The sequence below is a fragment of the Pantherophis guttatus genome, chromosome 5 (assembly GCF_059756535.1).
Source record: "Pantherophis guttatus breed Tessera chromosome 5, ASM5975653v1, whole genome shotgun sequence".
NCBI lineage: Eukaryota > Metazoa > Chordata > Lepidosauria > Squamata > Colubridae > Pantherophis > Pantherophis guttatus.
Window position 1 is genome coordinate 57,967,479 of NC_142067.1, and position 17,860 is coordinate 57,985,338.

At 37.5% G+C, this 17,860-nt stretch overlaps 1 protein-coding gene across 9 annotated transcripts in view; it reads left to right on the forward strand.

Annotated features, from left to right (window-relative positions):
• Positions 1-17,860, forward strand: part of AGPAT3 (1-acylglycerol-3-phosphate O-acyltransferase 3) — a 136,856-nt gene that overhangs the window by 103,235 nt on the left and 15,761 nt on the right. For all 9 annotated transcript variants that reach the window (XM_034423901.3, XM_034423898.3, XM_034423899.2 and 6 more), the window contains 4 exons: positions 6,475-6,702; positions 11,805-11,974; positions 12,704-12,865; positions 16,180-16,333. In XM_034423901.3, the coding sequence (XP_034279792.1) occupies positions 6,525-6,702; positions 11,805-11,974; positions 12,704-12,865; positions 16,180-16,333 (664 nt within the window). In that variant the 5' untranslated portion in view covers positions 6,475-6,524. The remainder of the gene's footprint in view (positions 1-6,474; positions 6,703-11,804; positions 11,975-12,703; positions 12,866-16,179; positions 16,334-17,860) is intronic.

Sequence of the window (17,860 nt, forward strand, 5' to 3'; positions counted from 1 at the left end):
CTGTGTGATGTGATCAGTGCTTTTTCCTCTTTCCTCCTCATTTATGTGAGCCTGCTAAGTAAGCTCATCCATTGCCATGGAATGTGCATCATTAATATGCTGATTATAGCCAATTGTACATCTCTGCCCTTTTGACAAACTTAAGCATTGTTGTGGACATTTTATCCCAATGTCTGGAGGCTATGAGAGTTTGAGTGGAGATCTGAACTCTGGGAAGACTGAATGGCTTTGAGTTTGGGATCCTTCCATTCTGGGATTATGCAATTTTTGTTGCTGAATAGGGTTATACTGTTCTAATCAGACCTCATACAAAATCTGGAGGTCCTCCTGGAATCTTGATTTCTGCTTGATGAGCAGGTAGCAATCGTGGCTAGGAGGGTGTTTGCATAACTTCATATTGTGCGCCAGTTATGCCCATTCCTAGACTGAGGGTCTCTTACAGTCACCAATGCCTCAGTCATCTCCCCGTTGGACACTCCCAATAACATACTGTACATTGGGCTGCCCTGGAAGAGTATCTGGGAACTTCAGTTAGTGCCAAATGTAACAATACAACCAATTACGTTTCTTGTAGAACACACATTACATCTCTTCTTTGGGAGCCCTACATGGCAGGGGACCTGGTTATCTGAGCAATTGTTTCTTTCCAGTTACATTTGCCCACTCCATCAGAACCAGTAGAGAGGACATTTAGGGAGCTACTATATATTTGGCAGGCTCTAGGTGGGCCTTCTCACTTGTTGCATTCATTTTGTAGAATGTCCTCCCCCTTGAGGTGAGGCTTGCACATTGCTCTTAACTTTCTGAAGGTCCCACAAGACCTGATTGTTCCATCAGGCCTGTGGACCCCAGGGATTGAGATGGCTCCATTATCATTAACATTCCTTCATCCATTATTTCTTTTTTAGCTGTGATGTTTAATGGTTTTTAACACTTTAAAATAATTATAATAGCTGCTCAAAACTGTCTATATCAACATGGGAAAATAGCAAAAACTGAAAAAATCAAGATGTGTTATGGAAATAACAGCAAGAGTCTGGATGATGATGGTCGCTACAGATATTTCAAATTGACCTCATCAAGGACACTGAAGTCAAGAAGAATAAAAGTGAATACATCACAAGAATGAAGAAGATCTTAAAGTCCAAAATCAGGGGAGGAAATACCATTGAGGCAAGTATTCCAGAAAACTGAAGAAGAAAAAAGGGCATTGGAATATCTGAAGGACAATGAAGAAGATGTATTGAAGGCTTACTGAATATTGGAGAGGCTACACTGGCCTAAATGAAAAGCTAAATGAAGAATAGAAGAGAGACATGACAAGGCATAATATTGTATTATATGGCCAGTATGTTAAAAAAAAATAGCAGGCAAACAAATAACAAGACCTGGCAATGGCTAAGTGCAGGAAAATTGAAGGAGGAGGCAGAGGGGCTAATTCTGGCTGCAGAAGCCCAAACTTTAAAAACAAATGCATACAAAGTCAGAATTGAGAAGACAGCAATAAACAGCAAATGTCTCTTCAGCAAATACTTTGAAGAAACAGTGGACCACCTGGTTAATTGCTGCAAGAAGACTGCACAGACTGACTCCATATAATGGCATGATAGCATAGTAACAATGATGCATTTGAATATCTGCAAGAAAAACTATTTTCCTGCAAGCAAGAATTGGTGGGGCCACAAAATAAACAAAATAATAGAAAATGAAAAAGCTAAAGCATGCCAGAATTTTAGAATTCTAAAGATAAGCACCTGCCATGTAGCAGCCCATACTTAGCAATTGTCAATAAGAAAAAGTCTGGAGAGTAGATGTGGCAGAAGACCAAGTAAGATGGTCTATGATTCATGATGGTGAACCTATGGCACGTGTGCCACAGATGGCATGTGGAGCCATATCAGTGGGCACGCTAGCGTTGCCCTAATTCAGCTCCGGCATGCATGTGTGCACTCGCCAGCTGATTTTTGGGCCCACCGGAAGTCAGGAAACAGGCTGTTTCTGGCCTCCGGGGGGGAGGCCCATTTTTCACTCTCCCCAGGCTCCAGAGGCTTTCTAGGAGCCTGGGGAGGGCGAAAACGGTTAATTTCCCTGCTGTTTATGAATGATATGCAAATACTTAGTGGCTTGAGTGATGGGTATATATATCCCTATACTTTCTCGTCCAACAAAACCTCAACCTCTTATCAATTATATCTGCACTTCCTCTAGTTTAGTACACCATTTTTCAGAAGTAAGAGCTATATTTAGAGAGGAAAGTGACCACTTTCCCATCAAAGCTCTGGTTTCACTCTCTTCAGAAGTTAGGCCTCATTCAAGAGAAGAAATTGACACCTTAGCAAACGCCCGGGTTTATAACTATAAAAGGTTATATTGGCACAGACTTGATGTCAAATCTGTCACCACTTATTTGGGTTCAGACGAAGCCAGACACCTAGCAAGGGAAATCTCCCAATCTAAGCCCGGAGACAACACCCCAATGCCAGCTTATACAGAGCTAACTTCTACTCTTAGGAACTTAATGATCCAGAATGATAGAAAAGTAGATGGGATCTCTAGAAAGTGGTTTGATGATGATTGCCATAACTTGAGGTCAAATCTAAGAGCCGCAGTTAAGAAAGTTAACCGATCCAGACAGGATGGTGATTATTCAAATATGGTTCAACTCAGGAGAGCATACAAATCCCTACTGAAAAACAAGAAAAGTAGCTATAACACCAGGATGTGGAAAGAGGTAGAAATGGCAGCGAAATCCCAATTCCCTACGATCTTTTGGCATAAGATAACTGGTATATTAAAACAACGTTCCCCATTTATGGACACTGATATATCAGCAGTAAAATGGGAGAAGCACTATCTTGCTTTATTTGATGGTAACAATACAACAAATGTCTTGCAATTGGATATCCTCCAGCAAGAATTAAGGAAATGTCCGGAATGGACACCAGTTACCCCTACCGAAGTTAAGCATATAATTCAATCCTTAAAGGCCGGGAAGGCCCCTGGAGAGGACTTGTTGCCTCCTTAGGTCCAACATTGACTTTTGGGTACCGGTGCTGGTAGCACTGTTTACTTATATCGATAAAGTAGGGATAATCCCTGAAGGGTGGAGGTTAGCTATAGTTTTTCCAATTTTTAAGAAAGGTGACAGAGCTGCCCCATCCAACTACCGACCCATCAGTCTTCTTAATATAATTTCAAAAATGTATACGAAGCATCTCCTAAATAAAATAGAGGACTGGTGCTTGGATAAGGAAATTCTGGCAAATGAGCAGGCAGGTTTTAAATCAGGTAGGTCTACCATAGACAATTGTTTTGTCCTTTCCCACTTAATTAATAAATACAAGACTCAGGGGAAAAAGCTGTATACCGCCTTTATTGACCTTACCGCTGCTTTTGATTCTATAGATAGGAACCATCTGTGGAGGAAACTACAAGCCATGGGGATGGACCCCAGACTTATTTTGTTGATCAGGATTCTCTATACTAATACGGCAATTAGAGTCAGATATGCAGCAAATGGGGCCTCAACAAACAGCATACCGACAACTAGAGGAGTGAGGCAGGGCTGCCTGCTGGGCCCTACTCTTTTTAACCTTTATATAAATGATATCCCAGTGCAGCTGGATGATCTTCTGACGCACAGCCTCCAAATAGGCTCTAGATTTATTAACATATTAATGTATGCCGATGACTTAGTGTTGTTTTCTAGAACCCAAATAGGAATGAGGAGACTTCTTGACAAGCTCACACGTTACTGTACTGCAAACCACTTGACTATAAATGTAGCTAAATCAAAAGTTTTAGTCTTTGGCAATAAGAATAAAAAGCACAATTGGCAGATTAATGACACAAAAATTGAGCAAGTTACCCAATATACTTAACTTGGAATTGTTTTTTCCAGTGCAGGAGGTTGGACTCCCACCATCAATACCTTTCTCAAAAGGTCAGAGCAGGAGCAAGCCTTGTATCCAAATTAAGTAAACGAATCCAACCAACCTCCATTTTACCTCTTCGTAAAGCCTTTCAGGCTAAACTTGTTCCGATCATGCTCTATGGTGCTGAAATTTGGGGTCTTACAGAGGCCCCCATATTAGAGAGAACTCAAAATAATTTGTTAAGGAGGATGCTTGGGGTAAACAATTCCACTTCAGCTGCAGCCGTCAGAGCTGAATTGGGACATTTCTCACTGTACACCTATACAATCACTAGGGCGGTAGCCTACTGGCTAAAAATGACCCAGATGGATGCCAGCAGACTCCCTAAAATATGTCTAGAGGAACAGCAGATTTCAAATCCTCAAAGGTATTCCTGGCTAACCCGGCTGTCAGAAATATTGAACCGATATGGCGTAGGATTCCCGTTGTGTGACACACTGAACCAAGTTAAACAACGGATTAAAGATATACATGGGCAAATGGACATGGCAACCCTTTTAACTAATCATTCCCTTAAACTACTGACAGCAGTTAAAACAACTTTCACTCTGGAAAAGTATTTACATTTAGAAATGCCATCAGTGGAGAGACAGTTATTTGTTAAGTTTAGATTCGAACTTCTAGATACCAACGTTAGATTCGGCCGTTATCGGAAAATCCCGTATGACAAAAGAATATGCATATGTGGGGTAAACGTCGTGGAGGACACGGCGCATATAATATTTGAATGTAGTCTCTATCAAGAAGTAAGAAAACAATATCTGTCCCCAATTATAAATAAATTTCCCTACTGGAATATAAGCCAAAAATTAGCATTTCTGTTGAGGGCTGACTCTCCTCCCCTGGTAAGAGCGATCACTCGATACCTTAAAAGAATGACGGCAATACGAGCCAGTTATATCAAAAAAAAAATTATCGATTGTAAGGAAGATGAGCTCAGTTAGAGAGGAGCTATCCTATTTGGGTTATCTAGTCTTGGCAACTTAGCTATTGAAATTTGATATTGTAAAATTTTAATGTCATCTATCATATATTTTTAGATTGCTATTTTTGTAACTGTTTTATCTTTTTCCCTTTTTCTTTTCTGTTTTGTTTGAAAAGGCCTTCGGGCTATTCAATAAACTATACTATTTCATACTTTTAAGCTAACAGATTCTGTCCTATGAAAAAATATGGCACAGCAGAGATGTTGTATTAGCATTTGAAATGTCAAATCTTATTTCTAGAATAACTAAACATGTTAGGAGCTCTGCTCACTGGATTAGCTCCCTGATACAAATAAAATGGTTACTTCTTTCTTTTGGCTTCTGCAACCCAAGAAAAGTATACTTTCTAGAGGGATGTACATATTTTTGCAACAAAACCAGCAGGGAATTTTGTGGAAGTAATGCAGAATTATTAATGTGTCTACTTTTTTGGGAGGGGCAGACTCCAGTCTGTTTAAAAATAGGTAAAACTCTTACAGGATTTAATTTTTCTTGATTCAAAAACTGGATTACCTTGTTTCATAATGTTATTCCAAACATAGGTTATATTTAGTTCTAAACAACTAAGATATGAAGCCTTCCTGTTGGTTGAGAGCATTTTTTTTTTTTGGTATCAATTAGTTTTGAAAAAAAAGTTACTTGGGAAGAAGTGTGCTAAGGCTATACTTATTTTTTCCTTACTTCCCTTATTCCAAGAAGTTGCTATCCACTTGTACTTGAGTCAGAAGAAGTCTACACTCATATGAAATAGGCTGACTACACAACTCTGCTGACCTATTCTTTCTCTGTTATTTTTGTCATCTGGGTTCTCTCCACTACCAAGTATGACAAAACCTAATAGATTTTACATGCTATGAGACAGCCCTTGCATGGTGTTGGAATAGAATACAAACCAGGGATAACTTAAGACTGCTCCACTAATGAGCTGAAAACAAGATGAAGGCTGTGGTAGAAAGTACATATTGCCAGACTCTTTCTATGTATGCTTGGAACACCTCTATCTGGGGTTAAGGAAAAAAAGCTGATAGTCCATTCCTTTTTAAGGAACTGAAATTAGTATTTCAGTGCAGGGCAAAAGCTAAAATGTCCTTGAAATTAAGCCAGTCCTGTATATTTTTAATGTGAGCCAATACGAAACACTTACAGTTTCAGAGGTCTTTTAAGATCAGGATCCATGTATAAAAACAAGGCATTTTTATTTTCCTGTTCATACATAGGCAATTTCTTTTAATATTGTGGCTTCAGAGGCTAGACCTTTTGGAAAACCATTTTGCTATAAATTATATTACAACTGGGTTGTCATTTAATAGCAAGAGCGCCTATTACTATTGCTTGGGAATGAATCTGTAACATAGAGTGCTAACCAATTCTTAATCCACAGCCAGAGAGAACCTGAATGGAATTGGTCTGGTGACAAAAATGTATTTTATGGTTCCCAAACTGCTACATGAAGTAGAAGAGCTCTCTGTGTCTTTTTTCCTTTCTCTCCCCATTTACTCCCTAGATTACAAACATTTTATTTGCTAAGCAATATTTCTCTTTCTTTTCTGTAGGATTGTTATTCTGAGTGAAGGACCTTGCAAACGCTACTAAAAGGACTATCATGGGCAAACTTGCATTTCTGAAGACCCAATTTATAGTTCACCTCCTGATTGGATTTGTCTTTGTTGTGAGTGGCTTCATCATTAACGTCATCCAACTATGCACGCTAATCCTCTGGCCTATAAACAAGCAGTTTTATCGACGAGTAAACTGTCGCCTTTCCTATTCATTGTGGAGCCGTGAGTATACTATAGTTTCTTTGCATTAGCTTGAAATGTGACTTATTCACATTGTTGGTTTCTTCTCACACTGAAGAACAGAGGTGGAGAACTATGGCCCCTTTATGACTTGTGGACATTAACTCCCAGAATTCCTGAGCCTGCATGGCTCGCTCAGGAATTCTGGGAATTGAAGCCCACAAGTCATAAAAGGGCCATAGTTCTCCACCCCTGCTATAGAAGATACTTTTTTGGAGCAAAATAAAGGATTGTGCTTTGGAAATGTATTTGCACACACAAGTATTAGACCTCTGGGATTATCTATGTCTTATCTCAAGAAGTGGTGTCTCTGAATTATTTGATCATGGACTTAAACACAAAATATCTCTTTCTGATTTTCCAAGTCTTTGTAGTTATAAGTATGGGATGAATAGGAAATAGGAGGTGGAGAAGGAACACACAATTCCCACTCTTTCAATACCTAAAGCATCCCTTGTGGAGTTGTTAGCATCTTTCCTTTCTCACCCCTTTTCAATCCCCCCTCCCCCCGACACACATAATAGTTTGCCTGCCCTGATAGCATAGATCTTTTATGTTGCCATTCAGGAGATTTTTCAACTGAGTATCAGAAATTCCTTCTCTTATGCTGCTTTTAATCCCATCCACTATCATCCTCAGTAATCACTGGAGAAGAAAATATTTTTCTTTCTGAAATTATTAAAAGTTGAAAATGCATTTATCTTATTAGCTTTCCCCTTTTTGCGTCAGTGTCAGTTCCCCCAAACTTTTGGCTATGTTTATTTTTAGTATTTATTCTAGTAATTGTTTTCTTCCAGACTTCATTGCAAAAAGAAATAAATAAATCAGATTTTTAAATAAGTCATATAGGTCTTTGGATCACCTTCTTCAGCCATAAGAACTACAGCAACCTATGATAAACACTTGGAAAATCTTGTGTACGTTACTGTATCAATAGTTTAAAATCCTTTTTGACTTCCAGCTGACATTGTGGCAATATCAAACTCACGGGTCTCCATGTTCCCTGTGCTGAGTTCTGCCTGTTTGTGGGCTCTGATAGGAGCCAAAGCCGCCTTGTAGGGGCGGTGAAGCTAAGGAGAGGCACCCTGAGAGGTCGCAGGAGAGATCGCAAATCTCCTGCTGAACCCCGGGCTTTTTTCCCTCTATGCCAAGGCGAGGAGAAGAGGCAGCCTAAATATGGCTGCCACGAAGCTGGGACAGTTGAGAAATACCTAAGAACTGTACTGGAGCGGAATTGGTGAACAGTGTCTGGAACTGGGTGACAATAATCCTTTTTATTTAAAACTCAACCCCAAAAGAATATCCAGGAAAAGAGAGGCTCACTGCTATTTTTAAAAGCAGCGATTTAACATTTTGAGAAGAATTTCAAAATTGAAGGAAAAAGAATCAAAGGCAAAAAGGCAAAAAAATCTTTAAAAATACAGAAAATTGGATTTCTAAATTTGACAGACATTATTTTGGATAGGCATTTTAAAATGCTGGAACTATTTACTTTAAAAACTAACATCTTTATATTTTGGATGGTTGGTTAATATTGAAATTTGACTTAGAGTGCCACCTGCTGACAAAAGGAAGACATAACACATTCTCAAAATCCTGGAAATACTTGGCTATTGGAGATTTAAACGTGAGAATAAGAATGACATTATTATTAAAGTGACCCCTGAAGGCTACAACACAAGAATTTACACATGGACTTATGAAGGTTCTGGAAAAAGTTTTGGGACTATCCAGAGGAATAGGTTGATCAATTTTGGGATATAAAGTTTTATGAATATTGAATTTTTTGAGAAGTTACTTTAGGTTTGAATATATGGTTTTTGGATTATTGGAAAAAAGAGGGACAAAATAAAACTAAATGAGATGCTCCACCAGCAAGAAATGAGTGGAGTTTGGGAAGAAACAGCATCGGAAATTCAAAGTATTAAGGATACTTTGACAAGAAGATAAAAGGAGATTATGAATAAAATGCAGAGCATAGATGGAGAGCTGGAAAACATGATACAAAGGACAAGAAGTGACCAAGACACCTAGGAAGAGCCAATTGAAAGAGTAGATGAAAAAATAGAACAGACAAACCAACAAATAAAACAAGATGACAAGAAGGAGATAAAAACAAAAACAATAATGACGACCAAATAAGCCCAGGGGAGAGTATTTTAAGGGAACTAAAAAAAGGAACTGGAGTTGCAGGAAGACTTTTTTGGAAGAGAGGAAGGGGCAAGAGTAGATATTTTTAAAATTAGACAATGGAAAATGGCAGAGAAGTGAGAAATGTTTAAAATGATTGGTCAAGATGCGGAAGCAGATAGCGATAAAGATCCAAGAGAGGAATATGGGAGGCAAGCTAAGAAACAAACAATTAAAGCTTTAAAGCGGTCAAGAGACAATGAAAGGGAATATAGAAAGGGGATATTTTTAAATATAATAGTGGCATAATTAAAAGTTAGAATAGGGATGGAAACTAGAGAGAGGGGGATTAATGGAATGCACATTTTTATATAATAAGGTGAAGTAATAACGAGGGGAAATCAGAACTTGAACGATGGCATTATTAAGTATGCTTGAATAATATGGTGATTGTCATAAAAATAACATTGAAATATTGAATAACTAAATAATGGAAGATTATAACTTAACATAAAAATGTTTATTATTATTAGAACCATATAAGCTTGCTAAATGTAACAAATATGATTGATAATATTTTATTTGTATTAAAAGGAATGACACTCAGAATATGGTTATTGGCATAAAAACATATTGAAATATTGAATAACTGAATAATGAAAAATTATAACAACATAAATATGTGTACTATCACTAGAACTATATAAGCTTGTCAAACATAGTAAATATGATGAATATTATTTTATTTGTACTAAAATGCATGACACTCAGAGGCCATACTGTTCACGCATTGATATGTTTGTAAAAAAAAAAAAACTTGATAAAAAAAATAGTTTAAAACCTTTTTGACGACTCCTATGCCTTTCATTTCTTTATTTGAAAAATGTTGAGAAAACAGAACTTTTTTGCAGTACGCTTTTTCAATATGCTGAAAACAAAACTGCTGTTGAATTGGAATATATTTAACTAGTTTATCCAAGAAACAATTTAATTGTGACACCACTTGTCCCTCAACCTTGACCTCCCCCGGTGCCTATCTCAGGTCTTTCTACAATATATTTGTACTGCAGTGCTAGCTTAAAAGGTTTTGATTACCCTGACCTTATTTTGAAAAATGTAGAACAAACTACAACTTTGTATAAATTTGTATCTTCAAATTTAAACAAGTGAAGTTGAAACAAGTAAGGTAAAACTCAAATTCAGTTTTGGAAGACAATTTTCTTTTTGCTTCTAAACTGCCACATATTTTAGCTGGGGAAATTGGGAGGGGTTGTTGTTGGAGCGGTAGAAAGTTAGTCATAACAACATTCCATACTCAAGGACTTTTGCCTGCATCTGATCCAGACTGCATTAAGATTGTATCCAGTGGAGTGTGAAGAGTTGATTGGACAATGTGATGAACTTGTGGGTGTGGGGCAGGACTGTGAACTCTTAGCTGGGTGGGGGAAACATGGAAGCTTTCAGATTCAGGTTTTCCCAGATGTGCCAACATGACATCTCTAATAAATTGGAACTTTGAGGAACCTCAGGCCTCAGAGCTTTATTTTGTTGGGGGTGTTCCTTGGAACCCTGACATTAACCCTCTTGTTCACTTTTTAAATAGCAAATCTACTTTGTGTATCTGAATTGCTAATTAAAATGACTATTTGTTGCAGATGTTCATTAAGATGGAGAGGTAATTAATAGTGACCTCATTATATGTTATCAAGTATTAGTTAAGGTACAAGTTTCTCCTTTAGATCCAAACTTCCAAATAAATGAATAAATAACAACAACAACAACAACAACAACAATAACTTTATTGTCATTGTACGTGTATACACAATATACCCATACAACGAAATTCACTTAACACCCAAAGACCAGGTCCAACACACATAATCCCCAAACACACTCCCACCTACCACAAATTCCCCACCCCTAAATCACCCAAACAAATAGAAAAAAGGCAGTAAAGAAATGCCCTACAGGATATCTCACTGAAGTAGGAACCAGTGGGCTGTATCCATTTCAACTCAAATTTTAAAAGAAGGCAATCATAATACCTTTAAGAAATAATCAGTTAAAGCAGTGTTAAAGTCCTGTTTCATGGCTTTTGAGATCCATAGCACTGAGAACAAAAAACTTTGCCTAGGCAGACAATTAAATAATTCTGTTTTAGGCTTGCCAATCAGCAGATTGAACAAAGCTAAACCTATTAATATTTAAACAAAGTATTAAAATGAAGAAGCTTAAAGGTTGAACTTATTAACAGTGTACCTTAATTGTACTCTATTAAAAACACTCTCGGGCTACTGGCTAATTCTTGTAGAACATAATGTACCATTTATTCAATTTTCAACCAACAATGACCAATGTTTAATACTGGAAAAATACTGTAAGAATTATGATTAAGCAGACTAAAACACACACACATTATTTTCTTCTAGGGAAGTCAGTATTTCAGTTTTGCTTCTCATTTTTGCTGCAAGTTATATTGTGTTAGTAAAAAATGTCAAGAGAATAAAATTTTGCTGCAGAATGGAAAGAAAGAAGAATAGAATAAAAGTATAGTCCTATGCAAAAGCCAGAATGGATTTAACTGGGTTTAATAGCTGGCAGGTTGGCAGCGTTATGCCTCTCTGATGTTATAAGAGCTTTTGAAAAATGATATTTTTCCTATTAATAAAAATGATGCTCTTGTTTAGGACTAAAGAGTATTGGAAACCTTTGTCAATTTTATTCAATTAAAATTTCCAAGCATTGCTGAACTTTAGAAAACTTGCTATTTTAAAATATGCACTTGCATCTGTACAATGATAAATCAGGATTTGTAGATTACATATTGCTTTCTTCTGTCTTCTGTAAGTAATGCAATTGTAGAATTAGTATCTACTAACCAAGCAAAGACCAAGTTGGAATATAGGCTTTGTCATACCTAATATTCTTGATTTTTTTTTCCTCCCGTGATCTAGAGTTAGTGATGTTGTTGGAATGGTGGTCTGGAACAGAATGCACTTTATTCTCAGACCAGGACACAATTGATAAGTTTGGAAAAGAACACGTCATCATCATTCTCAACCACAACTTTGAAATAGATTTTCTGTGTGGCTGGACCATGACAGAACGGTTTGGTGTGTTAGGGGTGAGTAGTCTTAACGTATGGTTTTGTTCTTTGGAATTGGGGAATTTGACATTTTGTGTTTTTCCTTTTCAAATCCAAGAGTAGGAAACTCTTAGATTAGATGTATTTATTTTGTGCTAATTTATTGAATTAAATTAAAATAAATCGAATCTAAGAAATTGTATGTAGTTCAATGTAGTTTAGTTAGGGAAGCACAATTTTCAAGTCACACTTTGTTATGAATTTGTTGGGTGCTCTTGCGATAGTTATTTGGAGCCTTGGTGGAGCAGCGGACTAAAGTGCTGTTAAGTAGCACTTAGCTGCCAGTTGCCTGCAATTACTGCGAGTTCAAATCTTACCAGGCTCAAGGTTGACTCAGCCTTCCATCCTTCCGAGGTAGGTAAAATGAGGACCCGGATTGTTGGGGCAATATGCTGACTTTGTATTAAAAAAAAAAAAAAAGAACACCGCTTGGGGTGGCCAAAAGCCCTACTAAACAGGTATATACAAAAGTATGAAGGCTATTGCTTAACGCATTGTAAGCTGTCCTGAGTCTCCAGAGAAGGGTGGCATATAAATCAAACCAATAAATAAATCAATTAGCTCAACCTGACCTACACCACAGGCTTTTGGACAGGAAATAGATAATTTTAGAGAAATTATTTAGGCTATTTCAGAACACATTTGAAAGGAGTTGAATTTGCCAATGATATATTTCAGATGAATAAACAATGTTTGTGTGTATTTTAGAGTTCAAAAGTTCTTGCAAAGAAAGAACTATTGTTTGTGCCCATAATTGGCTGGACATGGTACTTCTTAGAGATCGTTTTTTGCAAAAGAAAATGGGAAGAAGATAGAGACACTGTTATGGAAGGGCTGAAACGTCTAGCCGATTATCCCGAGTATATGTGGGTAAGTGAAGTTCTGCACATCAACTCTTTTAATAGGATGGTGAAAAATATTGATTTGTATAGATATGTGTACCGTGTTTTCATAAGATGTAACATTGGTCATATACAGTACACAATCTGTTTTTCCCATCATACATAGATGTATAATATTATTAAATTAAATCCAAAGCTTTTACAGGATGTATCATTATATTCAGTCTTTAATCATTTACAGACAGATGTAACGTATATGCAGATCAGTCATAACTGAAGCAAGCTATCACTTATTTGTACAATAAGTGCACTTTTAGAGTGCAATAAAAGCACTCTAAAAAGAGCAATAGGGCCATCTTTGGCCAAACCATCTCCATGGCTTTCAGAGATTCAAGCTTGTACTGTCCTTTCTTTTAATACAGATAATTTCTGTGCTATTTGGGGCCCCTGTCTAAATGGGGACCCTATTCACAGGAAGGCTTCTGGCTTCAGGGCAACCCAAGCAGAACCCTGCTTCAGAATATCTAACTCAACAACAGGAGCTGGGACATATATTTCATATATGGGTTGGAAAAATCAGACAACCATAGCCCAAAACTTTGCTATCATGAAATTCTCATTTGAACTGTTGCAACACAGCCCAGTGATGGTAGCACTAATTTAGGAATAATATAGTGATTTTGAGCAATAAAATATTATTGCAGGGATTGTTGGCTTTGAAAGAACACTGCAGCGAGCAAGTTTATGTTCTGATTCCAAAATGTATGTTTGGGACAAACTGCTGCTACATTGCTGCTGGTTTTGGGAATGATAGTTTAATGAAGGTAGATTTCTAGTAATAAGGGGAGCTCTGGAGATGAGATGAGAATGTTGAGAAGCCTTCATCATCCACAGCAGTGTTCCTCAACTGTAGCAATTTCAAGGTATGTGGGCTTTAATTACCAGAGTTCCCTAGCCAGTATGCTGGCTGGGAAATTCTGGAAGATGAAGTCTACACAACTTGGAAATTGCCAAAATTGAGAAACTTTTAATCTGCAGAAATATTTGCAGCAGAATGTTGTTTTTTTTCCAAGTAGAAGCTTTTAGGGCAAAAGGCTATAGGCTATGAATGTTCTCTAATCTTTATTCTAAGGCAAAAGACTTTGGACCCAGATTTAAACCCAGATTTATTTTAGTTGTCTTCATGCCCTAAAACAGCGGTTCTCAACCTGAGGGTCGCGACCCCTTTGAGGGTCGAACGGCCATTTCACAGGGGTCGCCAAAGCCCTCTCTCGCCCCCCCACGCCTTCACTCACCCTCACTCTCTGCTCTGTTGGATCGCCGCCCATTCGCTTACCCCACCCACCCCCAATCTATTGCTGCCTCCTGAGTCCCAGCTGATGGCTAGAGGGAAAAAAAACTGTTTAAATTCTTGCCGCGGGGCTTCAAAGGGCCGCCCTATAGCCAGTGGTGGGATTCTGCCGGTTCTAGGGGGTTCGGCCGAATCGTTTGTTAAATTGCTGGCTTGCCCTGCCCCTCCGCACCACTATTTATTGCCAATAAATAGTGGTGGGCGAGGGGCGGGCGAGCCAGCAATTTAACAAATGGTTCGGTGTTTTTTTGTAATTTTATTGGCCCGCGGAGCTTCAGCATAGGCTAATTAGCCCTTGATTAGATTGGCTCCCGACTCTCAGCCGATTTGCTCTCAGCTGTTTTGCTCAAGGCTCTGCCGCTTGCTAAATTGCTGCAGCAGATTTTTTTTTCTCCCTGTGCAAACCAAGCTCAAAACGAAACTGAAAGTAAAACAGGCTGTTGGCTTTGCTGTTTGCTGCAACATTGGAAAATCAGGCAGCAGATTTCTTTTTCCTCACCATAAAAGGTAGGTGCAAACAATGGGAAATTTAGGGCAAAAGAGGAGTTCAAGATTTTAAAACACAAAAGAAAAAAAGCTCTATTTAACTAGGGAATTGTAATAATTGAGATACTATTAATTGTATATTGTGTTGAAAGCAGAAATGGTTAAGTTGTGGTTTGGAGGAATATATGGGGGAAATTATTTGGTTTATTATTATTGGTAAATATAATTAATTGATTTGTAAGAAATTGGATTGCATGGAAATAATTGGAATATTCATGTTCATATTGATTAATATATTAAAAAGGTAGTTATATAACTAATTGATTTATATTAAAATGTTGAATTTATATTAAACAACTGTAATATTACATAATTAACCAGTGAGGATGGATATAAAAATAGATGACAATGGGAAGGGGTATAATATAGAATAGAAGGGAAAAATTGAATTTGATTAAGATTAGAGATGAGGATGAAGGGTAATATTGGTTTTTTACAAAAATAGATGAGGAATAAATATGGCAAAAAGGAAATATAGAAATTGTAAATTTAATTGAAATGACTAAACACTGTTTAAATTTGTGAACCGGCCAAATACTCAGTTCAAAGAAAATACATTGTATATTTGTATGTGTGTTTCTAATTATTGTTATTTATTCATATTTGTTCTCTTTTATTCTTTAAAGTTTAACAATTCATTCTTTATCTTAATATCTTTATATTTGTTTGGGGTTGGCTTTCTTCCCTTTCATCTTTTTTATTGTACAGCAATCTTTCTCCTCAAACCTACCACCTCTCTCTTTTCTTTCCTTCTTACTTTCTCTTCCTCCCCCTCTTCTTCTCCTCCCTACTTCCTCTTCCTTTCTCCTTCTCCTCCTCTCTTCCTCCTTCTCTTACCCTCACTCCTACTCTAATTTCCCTTCCCTTCCTTCATCCCTCTCTATTGCTGTATCCTTTTATGCATATGGACTACTCAGAGGGCTGAAAAAGTTATTTCTGACTGGTCCTCGCACTTTTGACCAGTCCTCGAACTTACGACTGTCCTCACATTTTACGTTTTTGCCCTATCTTAACACCATGGTGAAGAGAAGCAGTTGTGAAATGAGTGACATGGTTGTTAAGAATGCTGCACGGGCATAAATGTGTGGATGGTCATAAGTGTGAGGACCAGTCAAAAGTGCGAGGACCTGTCAGAAATGACTTTTTTCAGCCCTCTGAGTAGTCTCTATACACATAGCCATGGCTACCCGGTCACATGACCAGCTAGCCACGCCCACCCAGTCACATGACCTCCAAACCATGCCCACAAAATAAGCCACGCCCACAGAACCGGTAGAAAAAAAAAATAGAACCCACCCCTGGTTGGGGTCACCACAACATGAGGAACTGTATTAAAGGGTCGCGGCATTAGGAAGGTTGAGAACCACTGCCCTAAAACTTTCTTAAAACAATTTAACAGTACTGTAATGCAAAATTTCTCCACCCACCCCACTTCTGTGATACAGTTTCTATTATACTGTGAAGGAACTCGATTTACAGAAACTAAGCATCGTATCAGTATGGAAGTGGCTGAATCCAAAGGATTGCCTAAACTCAAATATCACTTGTTGCCCAGAACCAAAGGTTTTACAACTGCTGTCCAATGTCTCAGGGGAACAGGTACCTTGGCCTCACTTATACTGTTTGTGAATATGCATATTATGTTTCTTAGCGTAATTGTTGTGATAGTCATTAAATTTTTCAACATGCAGTATCTGTATTGATACAATGTTTAGTATTTAAATGGTGAACTGATAATATAAATAAATCTCAATACTTCGATTAGTTTTATTTTTTAATTCAGAGAAATTAATAATTCTACTTGGCATTTTACGTTTCTAAGCTAGTTTTCTAAGCTGGCTGGTGTTCAAACATTGCCTAATTTGCACTTGCAGCACACATGTGAGATATAGGTTCATGTTATACCACATAGGTAAGTAAAGGTGTTAAATAGGAAATATGGCTGGCTAAATACTACAGATGGGTTAAATGTTTAACTACATTCTTCCAGCCAGCAGCATTAAGGGAGCACTGTGGATCAGTTTAGAAATTCACTCTGTTTCTTTTCTCTGATAGAGAACCAATTATATTATTTTACATTAGTCTTTTACATTAAAAAGTAAAGACAGGTTGACGTCAGTAAGTCCGAATGCAATGTTTGAATACACATTTCAACATATTGTGTTAAAGTATTTTTTTTCCTAACACCCACCCCAAGTGCTTTTTGATTTGGTTTTATTTGAGGCCAAAGCAATACATGAGAAACTGGAATCTCTATGGTTTCCTTTCTTGCTAAGGTATAAGCATACAATAGAAGCTATTAAACATTCTTAAGGACATTGATTTTAAATGACATTTGATGTATCTCCCAAAAGACTTTATTTTTAAACAGGTTTCACATCCCTTTTAGACCTGCTACATATTCAAATCAAATTACCATCCCCAAACTTAGGAGGGCCTTTAACCAGTGAGGTGCTGCTAAATGTTTAAGAACTGGCTCTGTTGGCCCCATAGCAGCCATTGAAACCACCACATGCATCTTACTATTCAGTTTGATTTATGCTAATATCGACCATGAGTTGTTAACTTCACATTTAATTAAATTTCCTGGTCATTTAGATCATTTTTATTTACAACTTTTGCTTTTGGACTCAAATGATTCTGACCAAATTCTATCAAATATTATGTAAAATGTGCTCCAGTTTGATTGATATGCTTATCTAATTAATCTCAGTTTGTTTTACATATGTAGTGGATTTTATGGACTAATTATTGACTGTACACATACACACACATAGTAGATGCACAGGTGGGGGAGACTTACCCCAGCAACTTGCAACATTACCTGCTGACTTTCCTATTGACTATCTGAGGAAGCCGGCAAGGAAGGTTGCAAATGGTAATCATGTGGTCATGGAGCACTGCAACCGGCTGTAAGTGTGAACTAATTGCCAGATGCCCATAATCATGTCATCATGGGGTTATAGGGACATCATCATGGACTTATTGTGTCGGGCTGGAACTCTGAGGGCCAACAATAATAATCAACATTCTTCAGTGCTGTCATAATTTTGGTCACTGAACAAATGGTCATAGGTCAAGGATTACTCTATAGTCTGCATCCAAATAAAAGTTTGAAATTACCTT